Source organism: Chionomys nivalis, chromosome 5 (assembly GCF_950005125.1).
Source record: "Chionomys nivalis chromosome 5, mChiNiv1.1, whole genome shotgun sequence".
In the NCBI taxonomy this organism is placed as follows: Eukaryota; Metazoa; Chordata; class Mammalia; order Rodentia; family Cricetidae; genus Chionomys; species Chionomys nivalis.
Window position 1 is genome coordinate 4,144,494 of NC_080090.1, and position 27,399 is coordinate 4,171,892.

At 47.4% G+C, this 27,399-nt stretch overlaps 2 protein-coding genes across 2 annotated transcripts in view; both read right to left on the bottom strand.

The window, feature by feature from the left end:
- Window positions 1-1,343: 1,343 nt before the first annotated feature.
- On the bottom strand, window positions 1,344-22,565 carry Mtarc1 (mitochondrial amidoxime reducing component 1). Its single transcript, XM_057770246.1, has 7 exons — window positions 22,088-22,565; window positions 17,503-17,676; window positions 14,840-15,002; window positions 12,947-13,087; window positions 7,028-7,089; window positions 6,870-6,941; window positions 1,344-1,989 (listed from the first exon to the last, which is right to left on the bottom strand). The coding sequence occupies exons 1-7, from the start codon at window positions 22,369-22,371 to the stop codon at window positions 1,863-1,865; spliced, it is 1,023 nt and encodes a 340-aa protein (XP_057626229.1). The 5' UTR covers window positions 22,372-22,565; the 3' UTR covers window positions 1,344-1,862.
- Window positions 22,566-25,039: 2,474 nt separating this feature from the next.
- Mtarc2 (mitochondrial amidoxime reducing component 2) overlaps window positions 25,040-27,399 on the bottom strand; it is a 34,785-nt gene continuing 32,425 nt past the window's right edge. Inside the window, exon 8 of the mRNA XM_057769898.1 lies at window positions 25,040-25,779. The gene's annotated coding sequence lies outside the window, so the exon portion shown is untranslated. The remainder of the gene's footprint in view (window positions 25,780-27,399) is intronic.

Below are 27,399 nucleotides of genomic sequence, written 5' to 3' on the forward strand. Positions count from 1 at the left end.
ATGCCAAGACAGCCAGCCTTCAAGACTGCCCACCAGAGTCATTCCACAGTCCCATTATGGCTCGGCAGCCCTGGCTTGCACCTCTTCACCATGGTTGCCCCATGAGGTTGCCATGCATTGAACCCCTGCAAAGGGCAGATCTCTAGACCTGACCACTCATGCCCATCCCTGGCTCTTGGGAGCTCTTTCTGAAAGTTGGTGATCGTCCTGGTCCTATATTTCAAGCGAATGTGATCAGTATCCAGAATAAATGGGCCATCAGCTTGGTCTTCAGTACTAACCCACTCGTTAATTGTAAAATAAACACATGTGAAAGGCCTTTAAATCTTACTGACAGTGGGCCTGAGAGCTGCCTGGAGCTTCCTGAGGTCACTGGGTTCTCTGTCTTCGAGCAGAACCCTTCATCCAACTGGAGAAGAAGGCAAGTGTTAAGTGAGAAGGGTGTCTGGGTACCCTCTTCTATGCGGGGCCGTTCTGCAGTGCTATCTCTAGCTGCCTCACACAAGGTTCGGTCCAGAGATAATGAGGAGGTTCACCTGAAGTGATGAGTCACGGGGAAATCGATGCCATCATCACAAGGAGTTAGGAATGTGGGTCTAGGTCAGGGCAGTGTCCTGAGGTGAGGGTGGCTGCCAAGCCTGGCCACCTGAGTTGAATCCCAGAGTCTCACATGCTAGAATGAGGGACTGACTTCAAGCTTTCCTCTGACCTCCACTTGTGTATCGTGGCACTTGTGTGTGCATGCACACACCCGCGCGCGCACGCGCACACACACACACACACACACATTTAATGTACTAATATATAGTTATATAGATTTAAAAATAAAATAAAAAACAAACAAAAGAAATAAAGTCACGTTCCTGAAGGAGAGAAACACAGGGCACCTAGGGACTCCTCCTCTTCCTTGGCACAGAATTGTTTCTACTAGACTCAGGCACAAGATTGACTTTTTTTTTTTAACTTAAAATGGACTGAGCTGCCATTTACCACCACTAGGCGGCGCCACATCCTCTTGGGGCCATTTAATTTTGTTAATATTGAAAGCCATCATTTCCCCAGGCAAGATCAAATCTCATCTTAGATACCCAGGGAGACATCTCTCCCTCTCTGATGTCACTCTTTTCCCCCCACATACTAGGAAAGATTTTGAATCCTTCGTAGGCCATGCCCTGCTTCAAGGGCAGGAAACCACCCTGCTTTTCAAATGCTCTAGTGAGCTGGTTTTGTATCCTGCCATCTCAGAGGCGTTCCTTGAGTTAAGGGATCCATCAGGTCATCAGAGACACTGTCTAGGGAGCAACGGCAGCAGACGCAGGAGGATCCATGGAAAAATTAATATCTCCAGCATTCAGTCTTTATTACGCCCTTTCCAAAGCTAGCCCCGGCCTCGAGGAGAAAAGAAAACGTCGTTGTTCCAACCTTACTTGGGAAAGTATTTAATTTCCATTGTATGCATGATGTCCAGGGGTAGCAAAACATTCTGGAACATTCTTCTGGCTTACAGTCTTCCTCCTGTTTTCTTTCCCTTCCCAAAAGAGGGGTGGGGAGATGATGGACATCTGCTGCCTTGGCAAGAGAATGCAGAAGTAGAAAAATTACTCCATAATTATAAACAGAGCATTTTGATAATCCCTTCATCCTTCAAGAAACTCGACGGCGCCCTGCTAAGTTTGCAGGACTGCCTTTCTCTGCTTTGTGTGCTGGACCCAGAAAACGAGAGACTGAGATAGAAGGGAATCTGAAAGAGGAAAACTTGGGAATCACAGCCCCAAAGAAAAGGCTGAAGAAGCAGTTCAAGCGATGTCAGCTTCAAAAATGTTTCTGAGAGACATCTGTTGTTCCAGAACGTGCAGTTCCCATTACTGGCTCAGAAGGTAAACGGGGTCTCCTACTTTGACTGTCCCTGGATTTTCCAGAGAAAAATACTGTCCAAAGAGGGGTAGCTTTCCATATAACGGCTGTTCCGAAGGGTCACATAGCCGGTAGCTGCAACAGGAAAGACCTCAATGAGTCCCAGGAAACAGGAAGAATGTGGACCCCACGTAGCCTCGTCAGGGCTGAAGCAGGTGTCCACCCACTCAGGCAGGCTGTGCCTGGAATCAGGATCCAGTCAGAGCTAACAGCTCAGCACCCCCGCCCCCCTGGGAGGGCCTGAGAGTGACAAGCCACTTGGAAGCACCAAGGCATAGTCAAACACTCCATCCTCGCGGCTTCTCATTCTAGTGACCTTTCCTTTTCCAACATCAAGAAGTTAGGCACTTGGGGCTGGAGAGATGGCTCAGTGGCTAAGAGCACTTCCAGAGAACCAGGGTTGGGTTCCCAGCACCCACTTGGCAGCTCACAACTGCCTCTAACGGTTGGTTCACACCAGTTCTCTGTGACCTAACTCCTTCTAACTCAGCACTGCACACACATGGCACATGGACATGCAAGCAGACAATACACTCACACACATCCAATAATAAATAAATAAATAAGGTAAATGAGCTTAAAATTTATGAAAGATTTAAAATTTTCAAAGAGAAATGAGATATTCCATATGCCTGGACGAGCCTATAATTTTCCTTTTCCCTCACAATTTCTCCACATATGTCACCTGATCCAAGATCCTGGCAAGAATGTCACCCCTTCCTTTCCATCTTTACCTTCCTGGTCCATGGTTGCCCAGATCAGAGGTCCTTAAATGGTACCATTTGACTCCCTTTTTCTCAACCCCCACTTTTCCAGTGCTGCTGCCCAGCATGTTTCCTCGTGGCATAGCCTGCAATAATCTTGGACCACGAATCCAGGCATCTCTTTTTACTTGCCCCTCCCTTGGTCACCATGTGATGAAGGAGGCTTTGAGGGATGGGGGAGGGAGGAGACAGCAATATTTCTGTGACTTGGCCTATCTTATTCCTAGGTGCTGTACTGAGGGGTTGTGGGGTCTACCTATCTCAGGGAGTTCCTGTACCTCTCACGTACTTGCATCTGCACCAAGCACTTCCCACACAACTTCAACCCTTATTACAAAGCCTTAGCCCTTGCTATACAGGTGAGTCTCAGAGGCAAACCCAGGATCCTGTACCCAAATGCTTGTCTGATATCAAAACCCAACAAGAGGATCAGGAGTCCAAAGTTATCTCATCCTCTAGCAAGGAGGCTACCATCCCTCATATTTCTGTCTTCCTAAGCAGCTCTCTTCCGCAGGCCTGGTAAGAATCCAGAGATCCAACCAATCACTCATTTACCTTTAAAAACCTGCATGATTCCTGATTGCCAGGTGAGGGAGACCAAGTGAGGTCAACAGCGGCCTCTGGTGGAAAAAACTAGGTATTGCAAGAAGTGTATACCAAGCCTTTTCCATCATCTCTGACTTTATCTATATACCAAATCTATATCTGTCTATATAGAGGGAGGAAGTTATATAAATATATAATATAAATACATATAGAAATAAATACATAATGCAACCTCTGTTTGGATTAGCAAATTACACTTAGAGATAGGACCTTACATTATAGCTCAGAATGACCTGGGACTATGTAGACCAGGTTTGCCTTCAAATTGTGGCAATCCTTCTGCCTCAACCTTCAAAGAACTGAGACTTCTAATGTCAGTGATCACACCTAGCAACAAATTATATTTCAGAGAACATTTCTCTATGTATTTCAATGCATATAGAACACACAATTACTCTGATAAGCAAGAGGCCCTAAAACATGGTTTTTAGCCTAAACAGAGGTCTCTGAGATGAGAACTGGACATTATAGCTTGTTGGGAGCAGCGAGACCCCAGATCCTGAAGTTCTTGTAATCCCCTGATCTGAGTGCCTACAGCTGCTCTGAGCACGAGACCTTCAGGAGTTCCTGATGGCAGGACAGTGGTTTCTGGTGGGTTTGTCTGGGGCGTGGCTATCTCTATATAATCTGCCCCTGAATACAATAAAGGGGGCATTTTTGGGGAATTCAAGCATGACCCGTGTCGCTGTCTCTCTGTCTGTGTGTGTCTGTGTATTTTAACCTCCAGCCCCTTGCCTGGAGCTCGCGAACTGGGTGCCAGCTCACAGAGTGCAGACAAGGGGGCGCGGTGAGTGGCAATAGCTCAGTGGTGCAACTCTTGTCTAGTGTGCTTGAGACTCTGGCATCCATCCCAGAACTCAAAAAAAAAAAAAAAAAAAACCAAACAGCTCCTCCTTTGTGGGGACCCACGGTTGTGAGTCTGTTCCACCTTGACTGGAGGCCAAAGAGTGCGAGCTTATTTTTGCTCTCTCAAAGTTGTTGACAACAGGTGTGGCTACAAACAAGAGATTCTGACTTGGGGTGTGGTTAATTAGTATTTGGGGTATAGAAGTGAATGCGCTCCACCTGGACCAAAGGTCAGAGAATTCAAGTCTATTCCTTATATGGTGCTAATGAAGTCTGTGGCCTCCACCCTCCCCTTTTGGAGTGAAATACATAAGTGTGCAAAAAATAAGTAAAGCAGATTCAGTATTCTCTGACTGTCCCTCCAGATGCCATCTGTGTTTCTGTCTCGTATTTCTCGTACATCTCTGTTCCTTTTGCCTAATAATTCTAATCCCCACACTCCTACCCTGGAACGTACGAGTTTTGCCGAAGCTGGCCTTTGACACTTCTCCAACTAGACTTCTCCTTCCTTACATAGTGGTGTGAACAGAAACACTTTGTCAACTCTGAAGAGTGTGCATCGGGGAGGAGAAGGTGTGAGTCACACTGTCTTGTTCACACTGTCTTATTTACTCCCATCAGCGACCAGGCATGGCTACAGGCAAGGTCCCTGGCCAGTCTCCACGTGGAGATCACAAAACCCTGGCCAGTCCTAGGTCCATCCTACTTCTGAGACCTCATGGTCAGATTCTGAGGTAAACATCGCTGTGACAGCTCCCAGAGGGGCAACACATGGACACCGTCACCACCCCTGGTCCCTGATAGGGTTGTGTTAGGTGTCGTTGGGAACAGCTAGTCTCAGGCTTTAAGTTCGTCTGACTTCTGCTCTCAGAGTGTCAAATCGATACAGCAAGGTGTCAAGGACTGGGTCAGGACCTGGTCGCCTACTGAAAATGATACAAGCCGCTTTAGTTCAGCTATGTGGAGTCCTGTACACTCAGTGGTCACAAATAAGGAAACTGACCTCCAGGTCCTCACACGCTGAGATGGAGTTCTGTGAGTTCTATTGTGTACAAGATTCCGTTCCCAGTCCTTTAAGAACGAGCAGAGCGAGACAGACAATGTGGAATAATTCTCTGCGGTAGGCACCTTGCTTTGCCCAGCGGGGCTCTGACCATACAGAAGCAATGAGGGCACAGGGCTGGGATGTGAGAAGTCTGCAAGGCCAGGCAGGTGGGTGAGGTCAGTCTCCATGCCCAGCACATTCAGTGCAAAGCAGTGCCAACCTCTGGGCACCAACGATACCCAGGGATGCCACTGAAGGGCTGTGTGCTCTGCCTCTTAAGATTTATACCCTGCAGCGGGCCTCTCCCTGCCCGATTTATGACCACCTGTCCTAGGAAGAACATAAATCACTGTACCCATAACACTTTAAATCTCAGGGAGAGAGAGAAGCCACCTTGGCCGGCTGCACCATCTCCCTGGGTATTAAAAGCAATTAGGGAGGATGGCTGGGCTGTAAGAAGCCTGCAGAAGATCAGGGGGGTGAGTATGAATTCCTGTGATCACTGCTTCCTGCCCTTGCTCTGTCTTTGGGGTCCATTACTCTCCTTCTACAAACAGAGCCTCCCAAGAGAGGGGCTTTGACAATGCGGAGAACCAACACCAGTGCCCGGAGTGCTTTCAGGTTCTGTAAGCACAAGAGCCTTCCAAAGCCAGAGGGGACGGAAATCTGAGACCAGGGAGCGTGTGGGGAAGAAAGCGAGAAACACGGAGGTGACAAGCAGCTCCCGAGCCATCTGTCTGATGCACACAGAGGCTTGCCTAGTTTTCCCCCGTTTCTTTTATTTTCTGAGGACCAGAGCCATGGCTGATGATACACGTCTCAGGATTACAGAGGCTACAAAGTGAGCTCAAAGTCAACCTCGATGACTGAGGGAGACCCTGGCTCAAACTAAAAAGAAAGAGCTGCTTAAGAACATCTGGGCTCTTGCAGAGGGAGGGGCCCTGGTTCAGTTCCCAGCACCCACATGGCAGCTCACAACTGTCTGTAGCTAGAGTTCCAGGGGGTTTGACATCCTCCTCTGGCCTATGTGAACATTGTACACATACATGCTGCACACAAATACATGTAGGCAAACACTCATACACAATAATAATAATAATAAAATTTAGTAAGTAAAAAAGATGGCTGGAGACAGAGCTTAGTGGTAGAAGACCTTGCCTAGCATTCACAGGGACCTGGATCCAACCCCTAGAATCCTAAAACAGAGAAGTCAGGGCCTGGCAGAAGGAGACTTGCTGACAGCCACAGTATTGCGATAGCCAGGTCTGCCCAGCCTATCTTTCTCTTTGTTCTATCTTTTTGGTTCCATGAAAAATAAAAAGCCTAGATTCTTCGTTGCTCTAATGTTGAAGAGGTATGAGCAAGAGCTACAGCGTATCACTGCCCCTGTCCCAAAGCCTGCTCCTCTGCAGTACCGGCCTTAATAGTGACATTTCCCACGGTACCTCACAGGAGCCCCCCTCACCCTCTGGAGATGTGTTCCAAGACCTCCAGTGGCCACAGCAAACCACAGGCAGCATGGAACACTGGACACGCTGGCTTTCTTCTCTGCATACCATCCGCCTAGTGGCCAGGACTCCCTAAAGCTCCTGTTCTGCATGTGCGTGGTGTTTCCACAGTTCCCTTGTAACATTAATAGACGTGGCTCCTCAGACACCTGGACCCCAAGGTGAGACCCCGTCTGCCTGGTTTACCTCTTCAGTGTTTCCAGCGGCTCCTTTCTGTCCATGATGCCGGTGTCCGGATCCACCGTCGTTAAAAGGCACCTGGACACAAATAAAGCATCACACAGGGGACAAAGCGGAGGGACAGGCCTTGCCCCTCCCCGCCCAGGAACAGGAAAGGGTCTCACCTAGTGCAAGCCATCACCCGCTTCAGTTCCACATCCCCAATGCGCAGTTCATTCCAAGAATCCTAGAAAGGAAAGGAAGAGTTCCCATGAGCACCTCTGGGCCCTCACCTGTGCAGGGACTTGTGTGGAGTCACACCTAATGTCATTACATCAGTCTGGAGAGGCCAAGGGACATCCCACACTTTTGAGTGTTCCCTTTCTTCCTAAAACAAGGTCAGGCCCCTCTCCTCTTTGAAAGCTTTTCCAGGCAGGGCATCCCAGGTTGAATCCACAGAACTCTATTAGCTGAGCCTGATGTCACACATCTCTAATCCCAGTACTCAGAAGGTGGAGGCAGGAGGATCAGACGTTCTAGCATGTTTGAGGACAGCCCGGGATACATGAGACCCTGTCTTGCAAACAAACACCAAGTCGCTGTGTAACCTGGTGCCCCGATTTCCCAGCCATCTCCCGGGGCTGCGGCATTCAGAGTCCCAGCCCCAACAGGAATGACCTCTCAGCTGTCGGCCTGAGGGCATCAGTAGCAGAGCCTGTGCCTCAAGGCCAAGCAAATCTGAGCCCCTCCAGACACTCAAGTTCAGCGAGAAAGAGAGGATATGCATGAAAAATTGAAAATAAAGAGACATGCTTTGGTGGGGAAAAGTGCTTGCTGCAGCTGGGTGACCTGCATTGGATCGTCAGGGCTGACACGGTGGAGGGAGAGAGCCAACTCTAGTGAGTCATCCTCTAGCCTCCATACATGCACTGTGGCGCATGCACACACACACACACACACACACAAATGTGATAATTAAAAATAAAAGCCCACAGAAATAGGTGAGGATAAGGGGGAATGAATATGATCAAGATGGGTTAAACGTGCACATAAAAATGTCATGGCGAAACCCATCACATTGTAAATAAAAGCATAATAAAGTTCCAGAAAACTTAAAAAAAGCCTCTGACACAGCATGCGTGCTCCTTGTTGGTTGAGGTGCAGATCCTAGGGTTTTGGAGGCAGACACCAGGCAAGGTTGGCTTCAGAAAAGTCTGTAGACTAGCCACATGGGCAGAAGGGTGAGGGTACCCCAGCCAGGGAGGAAGTCAAAAGGAAGGTGGGGTTGACTTAGTGCACCTGAAGTCCTTCAAGTCACCACTGAGAAGACCAAAGGTCGCGGAGGGAGGTCAGATCTTCCCCCACAAAGAAGGAAGCTGGGTGGGTGGGGGCTGGAAGTGAGCATCTACAATGAAATGTCCTGGTGTCGGCACCTGGAAGCAGAGTGTCCCTAAGTTGCTGCTTTAATCTTGGTAAATGCTTACTGTTCACCATGTGGGTACAGCATGGATTTTATTTGTCTCCATATATATATATATATATATATATATATATTTAGAGTTAATCATTTTATGTGCATGAGTGTTTTGCCTGTGTGTGTGTGTAAGTATACCTAGCATGTGTGTACCTGATGCCCACGGAGGTCAGAAGAGGGTATGGAATGTCTTACCGTGGAACTGGAGTTAGGGATGGGTGTGAGCCACCATGTGGGTTCGGGGGACTGAGCCAAGGTCCTTGGCAAGTGCTCTTTTCTGCTAAGCCAGCTCTCCAGATCCCTTGGTACTGTTTTGTTAGCATGGGTCCTTTCTCTATGTCACAACAGTTAAAAAACATAGTCTTCTGTAACTACAGCCTGTTCTGTGAAGATGTCTCCAGCAGGGGTCACTGAGGTATTAAAAGAGTGAACTGAGGACCCAGGTTAGGGAATTCATTAGTTATGACTTAGAGAAATATCCCCAAAGCTTCTTGTAGACAGAACAAAAGCTAGTAGGACAGTAAGACTCAGAAAACTAAGGCAGGGGGCTGGAGAGATGGCTCAGCGGTTAAGAGCATTGCCTGCTTTTCCAAAGGTCCTGAGTTCAATTCCCAGCAACCACATGGTGGCTCACAACCATCTGTAATGAGATCTGGTGCCCTCTTCTGGCCTTCAGGCATACACACAGAAAGAATATTGCATACATAATAAATAAATAAATATTTAAAAAAAAAAAAAAGAAAGAAAGAAAACTAAGGCAGGAGCTGGAATGGTTAATGCTCCAGAATTGCTCTAGCAGCGGGCCAGTGTTCAGTTCCCAGCACTGCATCAGGAAGCTCCAACCCCCTCTAATACCGCTTCTAGGGGATCTGACGCCCTCTTCTGGCCCCCAGGAGCACCCACATTTACACGCATATATAACCCCACACCCCACATACACACAATTAAGAAGAAATCTTTTTATTTAGAAAAGATTGCCCAGTGTGGGGATTCACCCCTTTGATCCCAGCACTCAGGTGGATCACTCTGAGTTTGAGGCCAGCCTGGTCTACATCGTGAGTTCCTGGCCAGCCAGGGTTACATAATGAGACACTCCTCTCAAAACAAAAAAAGTATAAAAAAGGAAAAATAAGGTAAAAAATGTTCACCATCTGGAAAGCACCTGTTTAGCAAAGGGAAGGAAGAGAACTCTGTTACTATTAACCTCACACCGGGCCTGAGAAGATGCTGACCCTGCGGACACCAAGGAAGTCTTCCATCAGGTCAAACTGGCTAGAGGTAATAACTCAAAATAAGATGGGCTGAGAGCCAGCAAGGCCTGGACAGAAAGGAGTACGGCCTGGGTTTGGTCATATATCTCTGCAGGTCCAGTTTTCCATTTGTAGAGCGTTGATTGGAAACAAGAAAGTCAGCTTTGCTGTGAGGCAGAAGAACTTGAGTGCTGGAGATGGAGTAAGATCCTTTTGCTATTGATTACATATGTGGATAACTGTAAGTCTTATTCCTTTATTATTATTGCGTGTGTGTGAGCGAGTGGGAGGGGGTATGCGTTCCACCTTTACACAAGTCCTGGGATCAAACCTCGGCTGTCACATTTGTTCCGTAAGTGCCTTTAGGAGCTGAGCCAGCTCACAGGCTTAGCGCGGACGTTTTGAGAGGTGGCGAGCTACTGGAGGCTGTTGAGCAAGGTAATCACACTGAAAAGTGTAAGAGCTCCCACAGGGCCCCTGGAAGCTTGTCCCTTGCCTCTCTAAGGTCCAAGAGAGAACGTTTTGTGGTCCAGACATGATGTAGCAACTAGATATGGCAATGTATCAATGTCTGACTTACCAGCTGCCCAAGAACTGAGAGTCACAGGGTAGTGCATGTGTCTGAGCCTAGCAGGGGGAAGAGCAGGTCAGAGGGAGGAACCAGAGCAAATTCAGTGCTGAGCTCTCTGTGAAAGAGTCCCAGGCAGACGTTGGAAAGTGAAAAGGACTCTGGGTGGGAGAAGAGCCTGAGGGCAGCCTAGGAGCACACACCTTCTTTATCAACAAAACTCACAGAGGAAGCCCAGGGCTGTACTGCACCTCAACTGACAGGTGGTAAGTGACAGGTTAGGTCACACTGCAGGAGATTGTAACAAGAAAGAGAGGGAGAGAGAGAGAAGACCCTTTGTCCCGTTGATTGACACAGACTGGATGCATGGCCCCTTTTCATAAAGGAACACAAACACAGACACTGCAGAGTCATGTATGAGGATGCATGCAGCTCACTCATGCACAGACACTGCAGAGTCACTGTATGAGGATGCATGCAGCTCACTCACGCACAGACACTGCAGAGTCACTGTATAAGGATGCATGCAGCTCACTCGTGCACAGACACTCTGCCATCTTCATAGAAATGCACATGCTTGGATCTGAGACTACACAAGGAACATTTTAAATAAAACACCAGAAGTGAACTAGCAAGATGGCTCACTGGAAAGACACTTGTCACCAAGTCTAAAGACTTTAGTTCAATCCCTGGGATCCGTATGGCTGAAAGAGAGAGCCATCTTCCATAAGTTGTCTTCTGACCTCCACACATGCACTGTGACATGTGTACACATACAATAAATAAGTGAATAAATTAATAAATGTAATTTAAAAAATATCGGGATGGATTTGTGGGGGTGGCTTTCCTTGATTGCTCTTTTCTCAGCATTCCTTGTCCACCTTCCACAGAAAAGCTGAGAGACAGAATTAGTTCCCCAATATAAGGGGTTAGAACTCAATCATCAATCACACAATCACTTGGTCTAAGTCTTTCCCTGGAATCCAAGGAAACTAGAAGAGGTAAGAGTCTCTTTCTTGTCTCCGCTGCCTCTCCCAAACTACACATATGCAAAAGGTATGAGCAGAGGTAAATTCCTATTTGAGGACCGATGTCTCCACTGGGTACCCACAGCTGCCTCCGTCACCAAGCCTCCACTTTAGCGTTTCCTAAATGTTTTCCCATTCACAACCACTTTTTACCTGAGAAATTTTTATGTGATTCCCCAAACATACAGGCATACAAAATAGGTACACAAATTTATCTAAAAACATTTATCTATTATAATAATAATACATCATAAAAACTATTTTAAAATAATTCAACGTACTTACCATTTATCAAAAACTAAAGTGACTTTGTATGCTAATGAGATGAATGCTAACGAGATGAGTGTGTTTGTCTGACAAATTATAATCCAAAGATATTCTAATTGGATATGTGCCAAGGAGTGAAGGTAGAAAAATGTGGCGTTTGCTTTCTTTAATAAAACCATTCTGTTCCTAAAAGAACAGAACCTTCGTATGCACAGTAAAAATCTGCCACAATTCATGACAAATGAAAGTCTCAAACCTGAGCCAAGGTCTTTGGCTTGTTGTGCGGCATAATAGCACACACAATGCCAAGTGCATGTCATGTGTTCACACCCAAGGCTGCAGTGAAGTCATGTGATACAATATGGGTAAGCACCGTGAGAAACACGTCAGATTTATTATGTGTTTCTGAGCTGTTGCATATTCGTTATTATATTAGTTACTTTCCTGTTACTGTGATAAAACACTATGACCAAGGCCATTTAGAGAAGGAAGAGTGTATCGGGCTTATGGTTCCTGAAGCTAGAGTCTGTGCAGGCAGGGCAACGTCACGTCAGCGGGAACAGAAAGCTGAGGGCTCATAGCTTGAACCACGTGTACAAGCAAAAGGTCACACCTTCTAAACCTCCCAAAATGGTGCCTCTATCTAGGGATCAACTGTTCAAATGCCTGGGACTATAGGGGACATTTCATTCCAACCACCACTACTACCAGGTCTTCATAATTCTCACGTTTGGTTCTGTCATGACCAGCATCGGACTTCAAGACAGATCAGATGGAGTCAGAGACAACATCCAAAGGCAGTCCTAAAGACGATCAGCTTCCAGGACCTCCCAGGACACTAGAACCAGTGTCATTTTTCTCCATGCTGAGGCACAATGTGGGACGCCTGAGGGCCCAAGGAAGGGGGCCCTGAAAGTGTTTGGGAACACCAGCAAGCTGATAAACACCCTAACTCCTACCTAGCAGTCATGCTAAAGATGCTGGTCTTCGTCAGGGGAGGCTGCAGCTAGTCAGAAACCAGGTGGTTGGGATGGGCAGTAAGACACAACAACCACCTTGTTTGTTCCATGAGTGACACAGACCATGTGATCCATTTTGAGTAAATTATCTCAACAGTCAATCCACCGACTCAAGATTCTCCCTGTAAGCCTCAGATCTCACAGAGAAACAGCTCTGCCTCGCCTGCGTGCGTCTTCAATACACAAGCCTTCAAATTTTAGGTGGGGTCTCAACAAGCCTAAAAGTAGAACCATTGTGCAGCTCAGAGGCAGTAAGCAACTCACTTCTTGCAAGAGTCTAAATCAGCGTTAGTAACTGTTACGCTTTAGTTGTTGTTGAGATGTGGTCTTGTGTGGCTCAGGCTGACCTTGAATTCATTATGTTGCTGAGGCTGGTTCTGAACTTCCAAACCCTCTGCCTCCACCCCCTGTGCTTGGATGACAGTGATGGGCCTCCTGGAAATAACTACTACATCTTCCACAAAATAAAAAGAAAGAGGCTACGCAGGCCAATGTTACCTCTGCGAAAACATCACATCCTGAAACGACAATGTTGGGCCTGAAGTTAATAGTTTTCACTTTCTTCTCCATCCTGGAGTTGAGATCTCCCAAAGATGCCTCAGACAGGACCAGGTATGGGCTTACATCTGAGTAGGCCACCTGACAAGAAACAGAGATTGGGATAGAGTGTGGAGCAGAAATGTCTCAGAGGGGACATCATGATCTAGTCCCTGAAAATTAAGCACTGCCTCAACAAACACACACACACATACACAGACATACATACACACTCATAAACACACATGAACACATATACAAACATGCATGCACACACATGTACACATACACACATGCATGCACACATGTGAACACATATACACACATACACACATATGTCTTTATAGCTATTTTTCTAGTTCTTTACATAGAAATGTCATAGCAATTCAAAGCCTTAACTGGAATTGCAGAACTGCATGACATAAAGGAACTAGAGAGAAGGCTCAGCTATTAAGAGGACTGGCTGCTCTTGCAGAGGGCCAGAGTTAAATTCCTAGCCCCCACATGGTAACTCACAATGATGTGTAACTCCAGTTCCAGGGGCTCTGATGCCATCTTCCCACCTTCATAGGTACTGCACATTTGTGGTACATAGACATACATTCAGGCATAACACCCATACCTATAAATTCTTATTTTAGTTTATGAACAGAACATGACCTCAGAGTCACTAGACATCCTTTAAAGACGCCGTCTTACCTTCCCAAACATCCATTTCCTTAGTGTTTAATAAGGTGGTCAAGTTTGATGGCTTCACTACATTTGAGAAGTCCCCTAATTCTATAGGTGCCTATCTTTATGCAACCTTAAAATTAATATGAAGTATGAATGTTGGCCCTCATTTTTTTAACACTAAAGTTGTCTGATTCTACTGACCTATATCATGAGGAGTTCCTGCAGCCTTATGCCTCACCCTGACCATGTGAAGTCTGGGGCTCCCCACACACGCTCCTCATGCCTGCTCCCCACACCTGCTCCATACATCTGTTTCACATGCCTGCTCTACACACCTGTCCCACACACCTGCTCCCCACACCTGTCCCCCACACCTGTCCCACACACCTGCTGTCCACACATGTTCCACACACCTGCTCCCCACACCTGTCCCACACACCTGCTCCCCACACCTGTTCCACAATCCTGCTCTACACACTTGCTCCACACACATACACTGGCCTGAACTTGTAATCTGACACACAGTTGTAAGGAAGTTAAAAACGTTGGACCATGCCATTACAGAATTGATCAAAAATGATACCACTCTAGAATAAATTGTGTTGTGTGTCTATTGGCACCAGAATGCTTACACAAATAGGAAAGTGGATACTCCAGGGGAGTGGAGGCTCCCTGAAATCAAGACAAAAGGAACCCCACTCCTGTACCCATCCTGTCAGGAATGAGTGTATTCCCAAGAGACACTTGTGGCTCTCCCGTTGGCTGAGACTGTAGATACAATGGAGTCTAAGAACCTGGAATATTCCCAGGAAACTTAGGTAAGGGGAGAAGAAAACAGCTGGGGTCATGATGTCATCCAGGGGAGGGGTCTTGTCTCTCAGGAAGAGGTTTCATGCATTTCTGACAATTTTCAGGAGAGACTGGTGCCTAGATAGTGGTGATGGGCAGGACTTAATAGTTCCGCATCCCTTTGGTCCTCTATCTAGAAGCCTGACTCATGATGGCGGTCAGAGCCCAGGTTTTGAGCTTGGCAAGTGCTTTCTTTCTGCCTATTGCTTTTGCGTCTCTGGAGCCTGGAGATGGCCGTGGAAACCACAGCATTTAGCATACCAGGGATGTGCACACGTGGCAAAACCCACACAACTTTCCTACACCCTCAGATCACACCAAGCCTCTCACATGGTCCGTGGACCGGAACCGAGCCTTCAGCAGCTGAGAACGTCTGGGGTTCATGTGGGGCTCAAAGTGCACCAGGCGACAGGGCTGTGTCTTCAGGAAGCTGGTGATCCACTGAGCGGCTTCCTCTCCGCAATCCCTGCCCTGCACCTCCAGACCATGCACTCTGCAGTGGGGACAATTCAGAGGCTGTGAGTACTGTAATCCTGTATGTCCGGACGGACCGGAGAAACTGCAACAATTCAGCCATGACATGGCCAACATCCCTTCATAACCAGAAGACCTGCCTTTAGCTCAGCCCTGCCTCAGGGCCACCATAGTCATGAAATGGAATGGAAAGTGCTGTTTCAAGCCTTGCTCTTCCCATTTGCAAAAGCAACTGAAGCATACCTGTGTCCCCTGCCTGAAAGGTGTGTTTGGAGGATGCAGAGAGGTAATAGGTTTGAAGTGTACTGAGTTTTCAGAGGAACATGAACAGGCTGGGGGGATGGCTCAGTTGGTACAAGCATGAAGACCCAACTCCAACCCTTCAGAATCAAGCCTAAAATCGGCCATGATTGAGGAACTGCCCAATTCAAGTTGGCCTGTAGGAGATTGTCTCGGCTGTCGATTGAGGGAAGACCCACCCACTGTGGTGGGAAGAGAGGAGGCAGGTGTTTAGTGCAATGGTTGAGTTTGAACCCAGGACTTTGTGCATGCTAAGCCAGCACTCTACCACTGAGCATCTCCATTCTGCTTTTTACCTTTTCTTCATTTTTTTTCAGACAAGGTCCCATTGAGTTGCCCAGGCTACTGTTGAACTTATGATCCTCTGGCCTCAGTCTCCCTCCTGCTGGGATTACAGGCTGATGCCACCAGGTCTGACCAAGATGGATAGACTATTGCTTCCTTGTAGTTCATGTTTTTGTTGTTTTAAATTTTTTGTTTTTGAAACAGGATTTCTCTGTGGAGTCCTGGCTGTCCTGGAACTCACTCTGTAGACCAGGCTGGCCTCAAACTCAGAGATTTCCTCTGTCTCTGCCTTCCAAGTGCTGAGCTCAAAGGTTTGCACCACCATGCCAAACTCAAATCGTATATTAATTAAAAATGCAGAAATAGTCAAGCATGGTGGTCCATGCTTCTAATCCTTACACTTGGGAGGCACAGGCAGGTGGATCTCTGTGTGCTTGAGGCCAGCCTGGTTTAAAAAACAAGTTCTAGGGCAGCTAGGGCTGCTACACAGAGAAATCCTATCACAAAGAAAAAAAAAACAGAAAAAAAAAAAAAACAAAGTCTAACTAAGCCAAATCTTGGTCCCACAGTGGGAAGAAGGAAGTTCAAGTTGTGGTTCCTTAGTTGCTAAACCAGGTCCTAGAGCACCTGTCTCCCACAGTCCATTGGTGCTGAGGAGGTCGGCTTCTGAACGGGGTGCCAGGCTTCTGAACGGGGTGCCCTAGCAATGTCCTCCTTCCTCCGTCCTCCAGCCTGAACACAGGACACTTCTCCAGTTACAGCTGCTCTTTCCCACCTTTCAACTTCCCTTCGAGCTAAATATCATATCTCATAGGGTGCTGTTCCCAGAGCCGTCTGCAAAGACGGTCTGGTGACAGATGACAGGACAGGACCTCCTCTCCTCCAGGGCGCCCTTCTTTCCTGCCTGCATTCTTTGATGGGATTCTTTTTCTCTTCGCTCCATGTCAGGGTGTTTTAGCCCGCATTGCTTTCTACATCAGACTTTAATTAATTAAGTTATGGTTGAGTTGGGGGTTCAAACCCAGAGCTTCGAGCATGCTCAGCAAGTGCTGTACCACGGAGTCCCGTCCGCAGCCTGTTACATTTGGGCTTTTGTGTCCCCTGTCCCTACACCAGCTTTTGAAGCTATTTCCTCGTTTCTCCTCTCAGGATGCAGAGGACTGAGCGCTGAGGAGGGGAGGTACATGCAATTGATGCCTAACTGTTGGTAATGTACTTTCTGGAGCCCCTCCGTTGTTCTAACTTCCTCAAAAGTGCAAGAGCAGAGGTACAATCTGGATTTAAACACAAATATATATGTTCATTCATGTGTATATAGGACATGAAAATGAAGAGAGGCCATGCATGGGAGAAAGAGGTCTAAAGGAAAGCAAGGTGGTTAAAAAAAATCGCACATTTTCTGTTATATGTAGAATCTAGATTTACTTAACTATTATCTATCTATCTATCTATCTATCATCTATCTATCTACCCATCATCTATCTATAGGGTTTCATATAGCCCAGGTTGGCCTTGAATGAGCCATATAGCCAAGGATGACCCTGAACTTCAGATCTTCCTGCCCCCACCTCTCCAGTGCTGGATTACAGTTGTATGCCTCCATGCCTACACTGTGTAATATTGAGAGTAAGTCCAGGACTTTGTGAGTGGTGGACCAATACCCTACCACTGAGCTGCATCCCCAACCCTGTATATACAAATATGGCATGAAATATTGAGACAATTATTTGAGGAGAAGAAAGAACCAATTGAGGGGTACAGGACAAGAGAATATGGGGCTAATATGAGCGACATACAATTTGTGTGTGTAAAAATGTCACCATGAAACCCGTCTATTGTTTTGTAAGAACTGTGAATTTAAACAATTAAAGGCTGAAGTAAAGAGAGATTGCATGCAGATTTGCTCCCACAGGCCAGAGGCCCGTTCTACTCACCTGCACTGGAGGAGCGGGTTTGTGGCGGGCGGTGTGATGGGCAGCAGTAGATCCTTTGTGTAGGCTGCACTGATAGTCAAGGTGTCATTGTCACAGGTCAGGGAAACCAAGACCAAGCGAGGTTCCTGCCGAGCAGTGACCATGTTCCCGTCTTCATTGATCACAAGCCAAAACCTGACATTGTCCAAATAAAACCAGCACAGGCAGCCTCAGCCATTAGCAGAGTCATAGTTTACCCCTCTCCTATTTCTCCCCGTAAGAAACCCGGGGTGTATGTGTGCGTGCATACGTGCCTGCTTGCCTGCTCGCCTGCCTGCCTGCCTCTCTGTCCTTAGCATAACCTTGGCTGCAAACAAGGACTGACAATGTCTGTTCATTTTAAAGGGGCGAATAACCACTCAACAATTGATATATAACAGACGGAACACTTTGAGGCAAAGATGTTAATTATACTTTACCCCAATTGTCAGGATTTGACCACGTTCATTAAACATGCCCCAAGAAGATGTTAAGAATCCACTTCACAGAAGGCCAGAGACTCACCAGACACAGTGAACTCTTGGGAACAGAAAGAGGAGTTTGCAGCCGTAGAATGCAGCTAAGCAACTGGTCATGCCAATTCCATGTACTGCTTTTTCAATTTTTAAATTGTATGTGTATGATGTTTATGGATGTTTAGGTGTGTGCACCACATGCATGCAGTGCCTGCAAAAGCCAGAAGAGGGCATTCAATACCCTGGAACTTGAGTTACCAGCAGCTGCCAGCCTCAGTACAAATGCTGGCAACAAAACCCCACCATCTGCAAGAGCAGCAAGCTCTCTTAACTGCTGAGCCATCTTTCCAGCCTGGCCAACCAAATGTTTAAAAACTGGGTACTGTGAATTCTGCAATTTGCTAAGAAGGTCTAGTGTCCATCTTTACCAGACTTTTCTAGCCCACTATTCCCCAGGCTTGGAGATGCTGACTTCCTAGGAAAATGACAGAAAAGCAAGTGCATCCCCTTTCTGCTTCCAGGGGAGTGAAGACTCGGAGCAGAAACTGAAGCAGAGGGCACGGAGCAGAGCGGCTTCCTGGATTGCTCCCCATAGTTTGTGCTACTTGCCTTCTTAAACAATCCAGGACCACCAGGCCAGGGGTGGCACTGCCTACAGTAGGCTGGGCCGTTCCACATCCATCATTAATCAAGAAAATTTCCCATAGACTTGTCAATAGGCCAATCTGATGAAGGCGTGTTCTCAATTGAAGTTCCTTTTCCCAGATATCTCTAACTTGTGTCAAGTTTTGACAAAAAACCAACCAGGACACTATTTTATTCCTATGAATAATTGGGTATTCATATGGTTAAATTAAGTGCATTATGAGAAGGGACTGTGCAGTAGGAAAAGGGAATATATATCTTCAGTGAAGGTAGAGAGCCACCCTCGCTGTGCTCCTTAGTAACCAAGTCCTCCTTTTATTCATCTCCAGCCTGGAACAAATGGTGGCGCACGCCTTTAATCCCAGCACTTGGGAGGCAGAGGCAGGCGGATCTCTGTGAGTTCGAGACCAGCCTGGTCTACAAGAGTTAGTTCCAGGACAGGCTCCAAAACCACAGAGAAACCCTGTCTCGAAAAACAAAAAAAAAAAAAAAAAAAAAAAAAAAAAAAAAATCAGGGAACTTGAGAACTCTCACTCAGGTGGCTTTTTGTTTGTTTGTTTGGTTTGGGTTTTGGTTTTTAAGACAGGCATGGTGGTTTAAAAGAAAATGGCCCCCAAAGAGAATGGCACTATCAGGAGGTGTGGCCTTCTTGAAGGAAGTGTGACACACTGGAGGCAGACTTTGAGGTCTCACAAATGTTCCAGCCATGCCCAGTGTCTCAGACCACTTCCTGGTCTCTGTGAATCAAGAAGTAAGCGCTCTCAGCTCGCTCTCCAGCACCGTGTCTGTCTGCATGCCACCAGATTCCCAGCTGCCATGCTTCCTGCAGTGACAATAATGGACTAGACCTCTGAACCGTAAGCTTCCACAATTAAACATTTTCCTTCATAAGAGTTGCTTTATAAGAGTTGCCGTGGGGACCAGAGAGGTGGTTCAGAGGTAAAGAACATTGGCTGCTCTTCCAGAAGTCCTATCTATAATGAGATGTGGCACCCTCTTCTGGCATGCATGCATATATGCAGGCAAAACTCTGTATACATAAATCTTAAAAAACAAAAAGAGTTGTGGTGGTCATGGAGTCTTTTCACAGCAACAGAAACCCTGAGACAACAGAGTTTCTTTGTGTAGCCTTGGCAGTCCTGGCTGCCTTGACCAGGCTGACCTTGAACTCACAGAGATTCCCCCACACACACTGCACCTGTCCCCCACCACCACCTCCTGAGTGCTAGGATTAAAGGTGTGTGCCACCACGCCCTGCTAGCTTCTGTCATTCTTGATAGCATATTCCTCTAGAAGCTGTACAGTTGCTTTACTTTCAAATAGCGTTACCAACTTCTCTGGCGAGTCTATGTGGGCCCTGGATTTGGCCAAGAACCCAGGACAGACCCAGCCCACGAGTGAGAGAAGCCACGTGAAATGTTGCATCACGACGGTAAGTGCACGCAGTATTGTGCAACCTTCCCCGCTAGTTCCCGAACCTTTCATCTTTCCAAACTCTACACCCGTTAAACAATAACTCAGCACACCTGCCTCCTCCAGCCCCAGAGCCTCCATTTTACTTTCTGTCTATGAATTTGGAGTCCAGCAATTCGAACTGAAACCATACACAGCTAGTCCCTCTGCCCTGCTCATTTAAATTAGCATCCTGTTTCATCGTTCATTCCTGCTATAGCATGCGCTAGACCCTCACTCCTTTCCAAGGCTGGGGCATAGTCTACCATCCGCATAAACCACATTTTACTTAATCTTCTCATCCTCCGACGGACATCTCGGTCATTTCCACTTCTTACTTGCTGCTGTGCACAGTCAAGTTTCAAAGTTGCAAAACACATTTCTTCTACTCAAGTCCTTGTTTTCCAATCCTTAAAGCATCAGCGTGTGCCAGTCTTTAAGCCTGGGATTTACACCCAACTCTTTAGAATGTTGGGAAACTTACTTGTCTGGAAAGTGTGTAACCATTTTCTAGTTTTCACTACAAGTTGTTACTGTCCTTTGCTAAATTCTCCCTGAGTGTCTCCCAGCCTCCAGGACTTTCCTCTCTGTTTCCTGGAACTTGTCACAGTCCCCCAGTGGATCAGTTGATTACTTTTGTTTGTTTGTTTGGTTGGTTGGCTGGATTTTTTGTTGTTTATTTTTTTGCTTCAATTCCCTAGGAGCTTGTGACAAAAGTAAGGAATTTGACACCACAGCTGTGGTAAAAGTTCAAAACATGTTTTCTGAATCGATGAGGTAACTTAATGTCAATGCCCTTTGCCTCCGACAGAAACTATCCAAAGATAAAAAGCTGCTGTCTGTGAGACCCCACCCTAGAATCAGGGACTAGTTATGATTCTTGGCTGCCTGAAGCAGAGGTACGGCAGATCAGTTTTCAACTTTCTAGGGAAATGGCAGTGTCTGGGTGAAAGGAGGGAGTGGTTAGAGGTTTTTCAGGTGGGGGGCGGGGTGGGCGGGGAGCCGGGCAACCAACCAGAAGGAAGGCCTTGGAGCAGCCACCCACCTCCTTCTCTAATGATCTGTTTTCTCAAGACTTGGAGAATTGCAAAGCACAAAGTGATGAGGGGCACACGAGACAAGGTCCACGCCAGGAGCAGGAGCCCACCAGTCAGACCTCAGTCACTCAGCGACCTTTTGTAAAGGCCGCCCCCAAATCAGTCATGGGACAAGGAGGGCTTTCAGACAAAAACAAAAACAAAAACAAAAACAAAACAACAAAAAAAACTCTTTCTTTTCGCTGAGTCAGTCTATCAGCGTGCCCACTGGGCCAGCCAGGTGGGAGGCTCACCGCTGGTGTTATCTTTCCAGAGCTGAGCCAGAGGTCACAACACCTGTCAGTCTGTGCCCAGAGCTAGTGGGAGGGAAATCAGACCCAAAGAGGGCAGAGGTGCCCTTCCCGAAGTCTGGGAGTCCATACGGGCTTTTAGTCGCTGTTTACAAAATCCCAGTGACTAAAGACAGCACAAATCTCAGATTCAGTCCCGCACGCGGAGACTTTCTAACCTGATGAGAGTCTGGGGAAAATAACACTTGCCGATCTTTCTTTTTTTTTAACTGCAAGAAAGTGTTCAACTGCTACAATAACGACGAGCGGTGCCTACGAGCCCTCTGCACTCTGGCATCAATTGTCCTAGTTTCTCTAGAGTTGAAGAATACCACTAAAAGGAAAGTGACCAAGGGCTCCGTGAGGGACTTTGAAGTTTCTTCTTGCGGATTGGCCGGCGGGGGGCATGTCTTATTGGGAACACAGATATTTTCTACTGGAATTGAGAAACGTGGAGACTTGAGAGTTCCCGGTCCCCCGAGTGGCTGGTGGAGGGTCAGGGTCACTTTCTTCCGCTTTCCGGCGCCCCCTCCCCAGTTCCTGGTCTCATATCTGGTAAGGAATGAGGAGACCCACACCCGCGCGCACCCACACAGCCTAGGTCAGGGGGGCGCAGGGTTCAGCGTACCTGTCACGCAGGTGACCACACCGCAGCCCCATGTCGGTGCACTCCGCCTCGTTCACCGACACCCCCTTGCAGGACTTGATCGGGTAGATCCAGAGCTGCGACACCGTCCCCACCTGCTGCAGCCGCCGGCGCCGGGGACGCATGCGAAGCCAGGTCACGGTCCCCAGCGCCACCGCGGCCAGTCCCAGTGCGGCAATGCCGAGCCAGGTGGACCGCAGCTGCCGGTGGACCCGGGATGCGGAGAAGCCTTGGAGGGCCAGAGCCCAGGAGCCGGAGGCACCCATGGCGAGGGCAGACGGGGCGAGCGCTGATTCACCTCAGGCGCCAGCTGCGCTAAGCTAAAGAGTAACTGTCGCCAGTGGCCCTGTAGCTCCTGACCCTTTCCCGCCAATCCAAGTTGAGCATCTTCACTCAGCCTGGGCGGGGAGGGGGTGGCTCAGTTGTGGTGGTTTTCATCTCCTCCTGTCCTTTTTTCCTCCCTCCCTTATTCCCTCACCCTGACCCTCCCCTACAATCAATGTAGAACAGCTTCTTTATGTGTTTGTAGGGTTGTTTATTTGACCTAAAGCATACAACGTTTGCAGAAACATGGTGTGATTTTGAAATCAGAAATCAAGCTGCTGGGCAGCTGCCCAAGAGCAGTTTGGCAGTGGCCAAGGAGCTTCCAGCCAGCGGGGATCTGAAGGTGGAAAGATCTTACCAGGTCCTGAGGCTCTACAGGGCTGAACCACGTTTGTTTTTCCATGCCTGACACCTCAGAGCTCTCTGCAGAGCCTGAGACCAGGATTAGTCCTTAGACAAAGCTCCAGGTTCTTTCCCTGCAGGTCCCCCAAGGCAGACTCTGTCAGTTGTCACCCCAAATGCCAGCATATCTTAAACTACAAAGCCAAGGCCAACAAGGTACCTCGGGTTCCTGTTTGATGTCTCAAGTTGCTAAAATGTCGTTTTTATTCATGATTATTCTAACAGGGAGAAAGCTATTTCTCTACAATAGGGCAGAGGGACTGGACTTTGTATTAAAGCAAAGGATGTTTACAGTCAAGGGGCAGAGGGCAGGGGGAGGGGGTGTGGGTGGCTGCCAGTGGCAAGCAGGAATGAAGATTTCTCTAAAGAGTTTTCGCCCTAACTCTGGTCATCAGACAGTGAACCCCAAGAAACTGGAAGTTCCCCTTCCCCCACCCCACCCTCAATCTCGGACTGAGAGAAGGAACAAGCCAGCCAGAGGGGAGCCTGTCTCATGGGAAGAGATTTCACAGGGTTCTGAGGACCTCAGACTGCCTTCCAGGAGACTGCAGTTGACACACTGCACCGGCTGTGACAGGTGGGGTCACACCTTGACCAGAGTGGTCCAGCTAATAGAACAATCCCTACAACTCATGTTCATAAAATATACAAGATTGAGGGTCTTGTGGAGGACAACTGAGGCCAGGCAACGTATGGCAGAGTTGGAGGCCCTGTAAAGATGCCCTGAGAGGCCGTTCTGTGAAGCATGGGGAAAGCAGAACGCCTACAAGCATGCATTGGTGTTTTCTTCTGACTTGGAGTACTCGTGATCTTCTGACAATGATGGACACCTCTTCCTCCACCGCCAGGTCACTTTGGGGTCCTCTGGTACTCAGTGTCTGTCCTGCAATATTTTCTTGTCATGCACCCAGTACCTTTTCTTGCCCAGTGCCCAGTCACCCTCTGCCTCTCCTCACTCCCACAAGACCCAGAGGTGATCAGAGTTCCAAGGACACAGCGTGCAGTTAGCTAGTTATCTGGCTTTCCCGGCTTTGGGCTGTTTATTGTGATTGACATGAAAGTCACCCTCTTGCTCTCGTGTCCCCAGGTGGTGACGCTATTTGGGGGAGGCTAAAGAACCTTTAAGAAATGCAGGCTAGCTGAGAAGAAAGTAAGTCTCCTGGGGGTGTCTGTGTGGGGGGGGTGTGCCTGGACCCTCCTGCTCAACTTCTTCCTATGTTTATCAAGTAAAGAATGCCCCTTCTGCCACATGTGCCCACACATGGTACTCTGCCCAAGAGCACAGCAGATGGAACCACTGGATGAATGAATCCCCTTCCTCCACCAAGTTGTTCACCTGGGGATGTTTGTCACAGAGAAGAACTGGTACAGCAATGATGTGTGCCACTGGGGACCAGGCGAGGCTCCGACTTCTCTATAGCAGGGCTTCTCGGAGGCACCGGGAGCTGAGTAAGTATGTGTATCACCCTTCCTATTTCTCTTTGGAAATGTGTAGGGGAAAATGGCTTAAAACTTAATGGCTGACTTTAAACTGAGTATGACTTTAAATAATTTGTCATTTCCAGGCTGGGCGGTGGTGGTGCATGCCTTCAGTCTCAGCACTTGGGAGGCTGGTGGATCTCTGTGAGTTCTAGGCCAGCCTGGTCTACAGAGCAAGTTCCAAGACAAGCTCCAAAGCTACAGAAAGAAAAAGCCTGTCTCGAGTGTGGGGCAGGGGAAGCATTTCCGAATTTTTCCCAAGATAGGGCTTGCCAAAGGTGAGGGGTTAAACTGAGACCCAGAACCCAGCAAAGGAAAAGACAGAAAGAAGTAACAACTGTCTCCTGTTGACTATTAGGTATCTCTTGGTGTCTATAACTTTTCTAACGCTGTGACCCTTTAATACAGTTCCTTATGTTGTGGTGATCCCCAACTATAAAATTACTTTGTTGCTACTTCATAACCATGATTCATAATATAAATAAATATTTGCTATTCAGGATATCTGATGTGACCCTGTGAAAGGGCTGTTTGACTCCTCGAAGGGTTGCAACACACTGGCTTAGACAGCCATGTTCATGCAGTACACACCAGCGGCAAGAGGTCGTGTTTGGAACCCAGGGAAGATGTGTGACAATGACTCTGTAAAATGAGGAGTAAATGTCACAGATGAAGCAGGCAGAAGCTCACACGTCTCAGAGACAGAGAAACCACACTGTTTTACATGGGCGAATTCACTTACATGTTACTTTACTTGTTTCAGCAAGTTAGTTCTTTTTTTATTATGAAAAATAGATATGAACATTGAAAAAATGTGTTCATGGTTTCTCCTACTCATTCCTACTTCCAAAGAGTCTATTTTTTTAAATTCTATTTTCTTGTGGAATTAAGAGGAATTGACAATTAGAGATAAATTTTATGTCTTAATAGAATCAGAATGAAATACAAAGGCACAATCTATGAAGAAAATAACCCCAGGATCTAGGAAATCATTTCTATATTTAAGCACAACCCCGGCTCTATAACAGTAAGGCAAAGACAGTCACAAATTAAAACTCAGCAGGGCTTAATAGCCAGGTCACAAACAGATGTCTGTGAGCATGCTAGCACACAGACATTCAGGACATGAGGGCTCACTGTCCCGCTGCTCTCGGACAAGAGAGCTACAGGAAGTATAAACCTTTAAGAGAATGTGGCAGCTTTTAAGCTGACTCTAAACTTCCTTTACTCAGCAATGTTAGAGGCAGTCATTAGAAAAGGGCAATAGTGGGAATGGCATTCAGAATAATTGTCATCTTTTTAAAAAACATCATTATCTAAAATCTATACACCCTTCCCATTCCCTCTGGTACTTTCTTGAATTAACTCAGGTTGTACGAAGCTCTGGAGGAAAAACGGAGGTTTGTTTCCAGGAAGACGGTCGTGGGTGGCAGTAAGGACTTGCAGAAGTATCTCCTAGGACCTGGAAACTGAATAAATGATAAGATCTCTAATATTTTGTTACTCAGACTGTTGGTCATCCGTAACACAAACTTGAACAAAACAGTCGCTTACTGAGGTTAAAGTACAGGGAATGTAAATGATGACATCAGAGAAAACAGCCAGAGAATAGATTCCCATCAGAATCGTAAGAAGGGTTCTTTCTTACCTGATGCTGTTGGCTGTGGCCACACTGCCCTACAAAGGCTCACATGACTCTTAAAAGGTGGGACCTCATGAGGGTTCATTAGGTCACCTAGGCTATGCTTCAGAAAAGGATTAAGACAGATCTTGTGGAGCCCGCTGTGCTGGCTAGTTTGTGTTGATTTGACATAGGCTAAAGTCATCTGGGAGGAGGGAACCTCAGCTGAGAAGCTGCTGCCAATAGACTGGCCTATGGGCAAGTCTGGTGCCTTGTCTTGATTGACAGCTGATGTCTGAGGGCCCAGCCCATTGTGAGCGGTACCCTCTGCTGAGGTGACGGTCCTGGGTTGTATATGAAAGCAGACTGAGCTGGGCAGTGGTGGCACATGCGTTAGAGGGCATCCTGGTCTACAAAGTGAGTTCCAAGACAGCCTGGACCGCTACAGATAAACTCTATCTAGAAAAAAAAAGGGAAAGAAAAGGAAGAAAAGAAGCTGAACAAGCCATGAGGAGCAACTCAGTGTTCCTCCATGGCCTCTTCCTCAGGTCCTGCCCTGCCTTCCTTCAGTGATGGATTACTTCTAAATGAAAGCAAAATAAATCCTTTCCTCCCTAAGTTGTTTTTGATCACGGTGTTATCACAGCAATAGAGACCCAACTAAGATACTCAGTATGGTGATCTGAGTAACTGGCCCCAGAGGCTCACATGCTTGAGCGCTTAGTCAGCAGGCAGAGGCACTGTTTAAAAGGATCAGCAAGGTTAAAAGGTGCGGTCTTGTTGGAGGAAGGATCAGTGGGGGTGGCCTTGGGGTCTCAAAAGCCCACACCAGGTCCTTCCTCTGCTGTGGACCAGGATGTGGGTCTCTCAACCGCTTTCCTAGCACCGCATCTGCCGCCACCATGCTCGCTGCCATGATGATAATGAACAAAGCCTCCGAATCTCTAAGCAAGCCCCAAACTAAATGCCTTCTTTATAAGAGTTGCCTTGGCCATGGGGTGTTGCGGGAGCTCCTTCCGCTCCTTCAGCCAATAGCCAATAGCCGCTGAGATACCAGCCCATTGGGGTGTGGTCTCTCTCCCTTTAAAAAAGCGGCCACTTCTCTCTCTCTCTCTCTCTCTCTCTCTCTCTCTCTCTCTCTCTCTCTCTCTCTCTCTCTCTCTTCCTGCTCCACTTTCGGCGACTAGACTCCCTTCCTGATTGCACAGAGGGCTGTTGTCTGGGACAGTGATCTGTAAGTTTTTTCCCCTTTAAATAAATAACCATTCTATTAATCATAATTCCAAACTGGTGTGGGATTGTTTGTGATTTACGCCTTCGCCTTCAATGGTGTCTCTTCACAGCAATAGAGCAGTGACTATGAGACCCTGTTAGTTCCCTTAAGAGATATTTGTTTGCCAGGCAGCAGTGGCGCACACCTTTAATTCCAGCACTTGGGAGGCAGAGGCAGGTGGATCTCGAGGCCAGC

What these genes read in the sequence shown, in the direction of transcription:
- Mtarc1 (XM_057770246.1), bottom strand. Translation starts at nt 22,371, where the DNA reads ATGGGTGCCTCCGGCTCCTGGGCTCTGGCCCTCCAAGGCTTCTCCGCA. An exon ending in GATGTGATGTTTTCGCAGAG is followed by an intron (nt 7,090 to 12,946) that starts GTAACATTGGCC and finishes TTTCCTTTCTAG; the next exon opens with GATTCTTGGAATGAACTGCG. An exon ending in CGGGTGATGGCTTGCACTAG is followed by an intron (nt 6,942 to 7,027) that starts GTGAGACCCTTT and finishes ATTTGTGTCCAG; the next exon opens with GTGCCTTTTAACGACGGTGG.